This window comes from Saccoglossus kowalevskii, chromosome 7 (assembly GCF_978046115.1).
Source record: "Saccoglossus kowalevskii chromosome 7, keSacKowa6.1, whole genome shotgun sequence".
NCBI lineage: Eukaryota > Metazoa > Hemichordata > Enteropneusta > Harrimaniidae > Saccoglossus > Saccoglossus kowalevskii.
This window is the reverse complement of record NC_140647.1, coordinates 16,685,387-16,692,299: the sequence shown is the minus strand read 5'-3', so window position 1 is coordinate 16,692,299 and position 6,913 is coordinate 16,685,387. Positions and strand designations below refer to the sequence as shown.

General features: G+C 35.5%; 1 protein-coding gene across 1 annotated transcript; it reads left to right on the top strand.

The window, feature by feature from the left end:
• The first annotated feature begins 12 nt into the window (after positions 1-12).
• On the top strand, positions 13-2,962 carry LOC100366296 (von Hippel-Lindau disease tumor suppressor-like). Its single transcript, XM_002733273.4, has 2 exons — positions 13-377; positions 2,586-2,962. The coding sequence occupies exons 1-2, from the start codon at positions 29-31 to the stop codon at positions 2,768-2,770; spliced, it is 534 nt and encodes a 177-aa protein (XP_002733319.2). The 5' UTR covers positions 13-28; the 3' UTR covers positions 2,771-2,962.
• The last annotated feature ends 3,951 nt before the right edge of the window (positions 2,963-6,913 follow it).

The following is a 6,913-nucleotide window of genomic DNA, read 5'->3' as shown; positions in this document are numbered from 1 at the left end:
CTACACAACACATTAAAAAAATAATTGTATGACAGTAAACGTAAACATGCCAGACGACCGGTGGATGCCCAGACTTAAATCTAAGATATCACAAGAACGTGCGTTCGTCCGGTTTTTAAATCGAAGCACCAGGATAGTCGATGTGTTTTGGATAAATTTCCGTGGCCAACGAGTAAATTACGTACGAAACACAGCAGGACTTTGCCCTGGTCAATATTTTGAAGTGAACACGTTTGCAGGTCATCCGTGGATCTTCAGAGACCGTGAAACGAATGATAAACTACAATGTGGATCACAGGGTCAGGAGGTCTATTTTCCAGTAGGCTGGAATGGGGAGTTTCCCCCAAGCAGGACAAATGTCCTTATTGATGTTCCAGGTATGTGCTTGCTATATATATATATATATGATAATTATATTAAAGGGACATTTGCTTAAGGGGCCGTGGTGGCCGCGCAGCGCGTGTTCGAATTTCACAAACAATGTATTTTACCACAGGGAGCCCAGGAACTATGATCAACTGTATGCAGTCTCTATGAGGGGGGGGGGGGGGTTATCGGCTGGTATCTAGTGTTAGAAATAGACCGAATGCACGGCACAGTTGGAGGCGTGGCCTGTTCAGAATTTGTCAACAACCAATCATAAGACTGGTTATGAACCACATCAAGGTTACGACTCGGTTAGCCTTGCTCAACTGGTTTGTAACCAGTCTTGTGATTGGTTCTTGAAAAATGCTGAACAGGCCACACCTTCAACTGTGCCATGCGTTCGAGCCAACCGTTAAGTATTCATAAATGGAGTCAATTTGTGTAGTTTTCTTGATTTATTCTGCAAATATCGGTAAAATATAGGAAAGGCTTTGGTGAAATTTGAAAGAGCAACTAATGTTCTTCATCCTGGTATTTTTTATAGATTGAATTTTTCATTCTATTCGTCTGGTTTTTCCAGTTTAAAGAATATGAGCTGGCTGGAGCCTTCATTCCTTGTCTATTTCTTACACTAGATACCACCCCCCCCCCCTTCATAGGGAGTGCGTACAGTTGATTATAGTTCCTGGGCTCCCTGTGATTTTACTTGAATCATGTACGTAGTATCAACTTTTGGTCTGTCACTCCCAACAAACCAATATTACATTCACACTGTACTGTCTAATCCAGAGTTGCATTGCATATTACAGCGTATGACACGGTGGGGGTGTGTACAAATCCTCAGCAGTCACTGGCTTGCTAGCTGTTGTATATATCTGGTAGCGTCGCTTATGTTTGGGCTTCGAAGGCAACGTTCAGCACCATCAATGTCGTGAAACCCATTGACGTTGCTGAACCCTGAACATGCATGTAACATAAATTTCAGTTGACCTCACTGTGATGACACATGTGTTGTGGAATACGGAAAGGGGACCGAAGCATGCACACTGCATACACAATATGCTAATAACCTTTAACAAGGTCATGACTTAGACATATCTCATATTATTTGAAAGTGAAATTATTAATAGAAAGCATTTAGTATGAATCACCGGAATGACGTATATTTGGTCTTGACCCCCACTCTGTCTATTATGGTTACCGGTTTTTGAAGACTGTAAACGCTTTCTATCCTACTAAACTGGTCACCAAATTTAACAATTGCTTTCTCATTTTACTATACAATCTGAATGAACTAAGGCAAGCTGAAATAGGTCTTGTTAAAATACAGCGCCACCAGTGGCTGTTCCCGGCTCCATGCATCCAAAGTTATGGGGAAACCAGAATTGAATTGCATATTACAGTGTATAACATGGGAGTGTGTACAAATCCTCAGCTGTCATTGGGTTGGTGTGGTTTGTTAGCTGTTGTATCCAGTAGCGTTGTTTATGTGTGGGCTTTGAATACGAACACAATTTTCAGCACCATCAATGTGGTGAAACCTCATTGACAGTGGTGAATGTTATGTTGCATGGAACGTTGATGACACATGCATTGTGGAATACGGAAAAAGAGCCTGAATTATGCGCACTGCATACACAATATGCTAATAACCTTTAAAGAGGTTATAACGTAGCATATCTCATGAATATTATTTGAAAAATGAAATTATTAATAGAAAGCATTTAGTATTAAACGCCGGAATTGCGTATATTCACTTTTTACCCTCATACTGTCTATTGTAGTTATTTGAAGACTGTAAACACTTTCTATCTATCTCGTCACCTAGTTCAACACCTGTTTCTTCGGTTTACACTCAAATCTAAATGAGTAACGGCAAGCCTCAATAGGTCTTGATTGTATATAGCGCCACCAGTGGCTGTTCACAGCTCCATGCATCCAGGAGGAGTGACTGCAAGATTATTCTAGGCAGTTCTCACTTTTTTCCTAGGCTGAGAGTAATTTTTGCCCATTGCAATTCCTGCCTTTTAACAAGTGTGAAGACAGTGTATGGTTTGATTCATGCACGATTCAGTTACGATTAATAATCGTGTTGATGGGGTTTCCCCCACGAAATTTTAGCACATATGCTTCTTTAGCCACACTTTATGTATTGCAATTAAATCACAAAATTGATAAATTATAATGACAAATATCTAAATGACTTTTTCTCTTTGTAGTGTATTCCTTAGTAGAAAGATCCATGCAGATAATCAGAAAAATAGTCTGTAAAAAAGACATTGAAGACTTAGAAATACCAAAACCATTAAAACACCAACTTTTACATCCAGATGATTTACCAGTATGGTACCCAGATGAGAACCCAGAATGTGTCCTAGCAGAGGAAGATAATGACCAAGGATGATATTTCTCACATCACATTTCATTAATGACAGTGGACTGGTAACATAAACAGAGGCCCTTCATGGATCAACATCAAAAGATAAAGTTTTATGGATACCAAGAGAAATATGCTTTCCTGACTGGTAAAGATTATGTTCACAGATATATAAACACAGAAGACCACTTTTCATACCAGTTACCACATAACCAGCTGGAGTGTCTTCACTCACTTCCCAGGGATATGGTTGCAATTCCGAGGATGCATTAACATTTTAGTGTAGCAAGTCCTGATGAGAAAATGAAGAAGAATTGACAATATTTTCTGTGTATCTTTATTACCAATGGGACCCATTCTTCTATTGAAATAGGGATGCTGGAAGCAGAATATGTAGGGAACGTAATCCCTGGTTGCAGTGCAGTAGAGTGATCAATGTATAACTGTTTATGAAAAAATATATATATTTTATTTACATGTTGTTGTGATAGTAAATAATACATGTTTGCACTAATTAAAAATTTTCAGCATGTTTTGTTTGCACCAAACCTTTTACATATACATGTACATACATGGTTGAGTATCTGTTAATAGTTTATAATTATGTACATAATAACTAAGTAATTTGCATTGACTAATTAATTTATTCGCCTTTCATGATGTTACACATGTTATTTGATTAACATTCTAACCAGTATTGGATCAGCTTGTGTCAATACTACAACTATCGGCATATTGCCAGCTGCTAGTAAGCATTTAGACTGAAAATGTGCGTTCAATACTTCAATATGTGTGCCTTAGGCGCAATATACGGCGACATGGAGCTTGTCATCATTTTATATCATTTGGCAAAACCAAAACACTGTATAAAATGTTTAATACAAGAAGCATGCAAATGGTATTCTGAATGTAAACAAGATCAATTGTAGAAGGGTTCTGTATTTAAGCAATATTCTGAAATCAACTGAAATGTGATATACAGATACATGTATGTTGATGAATATCTAATAGTTTAAACCTGTGAGGGGGGTTGTTATATAGTGGTTATCAGTGTCCATCAAAATGGAGTCATGTCAGGAACACCATTGCAGATATTGAGCTCATGATCTGATCAACATATTTAATAACCATATATGATCATGTGTCCTCATTAAAAATGCATAATTATTGTATATGGAGCAGTATTGCAGAGACATTAAACCAGTGTTTTTTTTAAGATACTACGCTCACAATCTGACATACTCCTTTAATAACCATTTAGTCATGAGACTTAATTAAAAATGCCTATCCACTTTGTCGAGCGGAGCTTATCATATGAGTGATTGTTGTCAGTGTCAATATTTTCGACTTCTTGAAAACTACAATTCTTATTGCTTTGATACTTGGTGTATGTGTACCTTGGGCAGACCTCTCAGATTTGTGATATTTTCAATTCTCTAATTTTGATGAATATTGTTTGGTAAAAAGTGATATTTTCGACTTCTTGTTAAAAAGTCTGATTGCTTGATTGCTGATCAATTCAGACTTGTAATTTTCAAGAAGAAGTTGAGAAAGTAAAAAGTTGAAATGGACGACAACGCACAATCACTCTTATAAGCTCCGCTCGACAAATTCGACAGCGGAGCTAAAAATGTAAATTGCAATATTCCTACATTTGTGGAGCTCTTTCATCTCAAAGCATTATGTTGTTTGCCTGGACTTCTCCTTTAAATAGATTAGAAAGAAAGCAAGGAATTCCAAACTAGACAGCAGTTGAAGAAAGTTTAATCAACTATGTGATAAAAAGAATACAATCACAAGAACCAGTACAATTAAAGAAAAAAAATAGAAACTTGGTTCACAAATTTGTACAGCTCATGATTACCGAATGTTAAGTAATTATAAAATATTACAATAAATTCTTGCATCTTCATTCGGATTTGAATTTGCAAAAAACACTTGTCACATCAAGGAGGAGGAAACCAAATGTTTGTTATTAAAAGTAAGAGTAATCTATACCATACAGAATGCATTTAATGTTAATCACAAGCTTCAGCACAAGGTGGCTGGGTAAAATTGGATTTGAGGATGCAGTGTTCAACATAAAGCGTGATACTAACTTTGTGATACACAATAACATCTTATAGTGCATGTAAATAATAATTCTCAATCGCATATTATCAGTTGGCATTTGCTACACATTGAAGTTGCTCTCTGAGTTATTAGTTTTGAGTTTATTGGCATATCTGAACTATTGTGCTAATAAACCTTAAAAAAAAAATTACTTGTACAGTATATCAGAGTGTCTCAACAAAATAATTCACCCTTGTTTATAAAATCCATTCTACAGTGGTGGGGTGTCTCACAAGAATACTAATGATTCTTTTCATAAAAGCTCTAAGGACTAAAGAAGCATGTGATAAATGAGAGGCATAAATTGCATAATACCTTCACTCACAGGATTATGTAACTGTGGAAACATCATTTAAGGGTATAAACACAATCTCCAATATAAAAAAAAACTTCATTAAAAACAAAGGAACAATATGTTGGCTTGTAGAGGGCACTGTACAATGAGAAGTTATACCCAGTAGTTTATAAGTCTTGGTAAAGGTTGGCACTGAGATAATCTTGTACGATCTGTGACATCTGATTCATGTGTGACCATGCCCTCTACAGACCAAACATGGAAATAATAAAAGAGTTACAACAGTCAAGAACTAGCCAAAATTATACACACTTGGTCAAGCAGATTGACCCGTATAACTGTTAAAGATCAATTGTTAGTTTTTCCAGTTTATTTAAGCGTCACAAGCCGAGAAAAGTAAAATAATCTCCATTCATTGATCAGTTTCAATTTTGTCTATTTCCTTAAATTTTACTCTCATGGTGACAGCACTTCAAAAGACTAATCAAATTCATGGTCAATAGATGATAGCTACTTCATTGGTAGACCATTTCTATGTACAATGTAGATGTCTTGGAGACATGAGAAAGTGCATAAAATCTAAGCTAGTCTGAAAACATAAATAAAAGGCACTTTAAACACAAGATTGAGAATCAGCAACCAAAATAAAGTAGAAAACACTAGCCTTACATGTTCAATCAAATATATATACACAACAATAAAAAAAGGAACCTTTTAATACCAGGGGTACAAAATAAAAATGAACATTTCATTGATGTTAAGCATCTAGAAAATTCTGATTAAGTCTTAAAACAGTGTCAATATTATACGGTGCATACAGAAGACAGCAAGTTAGGTGCAATATAAGAGAGAAAACAGCAGGTCAAGCAGTGAAATCAATTTCTTAATATCAGAAAATAATATACATCTTGTTATTACAAAAAAATGCTATTTAAAAAAAATAAGTGTTGGTACACTTGAGTATGTACCGGTGATATATTTGGAGCTATTCAGTGACCTGTACACAGATTTAATTCTGACTAAATAGTTGGCTTTAATCTTGGAAACAGCAATTTTACTCAAGATCTATCCACTACTTGGCTTGACCAGTATTGCTTCAGCATTACAAGATATCTTATGAATATTACAGTTTCACATTTACTAATATCACTCACTATTGCATCATCAGAAATGTAGCACTTTCACAGTACATACCCTTAAACAAATCTTTAAACAACTCAAAAATATGATGCCTGCAAGTCCAAAGTATGCCAAACATTTAGTCTAAAAACAAGTTCTCAGGCATGTTCTTGACTAAATACATGTCAGGCTTGTTGTAAAATTTAAATTACTTCTTCAGCCACTCTGACAGAAGACATCAGCATTTATTTATATATATATTAATTTATCAAATCTACAATGAACCTTACATCTACACACAAGATGTTGGCTTTCCTTATCAGAATTGAGGAAATACATTTTTAGTACAATATGAACAATTCATAACTAATATGAACTATACACTGGTACAGTGAATTCACCACCTTTTAAGATACGTTTGTAAGTACTGTGGTGTTTATGATACAAAAATAATAAACCCCACCAACCTGGGACTTTGCGTTTATGAATCGTATACACCTGGGTTACATCACAGCCTTGCCCCTCCCCTTTTTTTTTGCAATTTTGCATACTTGTGAAAAGCACCACACATGGTACAATGGAAACATTTTTGTTTTTAGTTTCAGAGGATGTTTTATTAATCCAAACAATATTCAATAAATGTT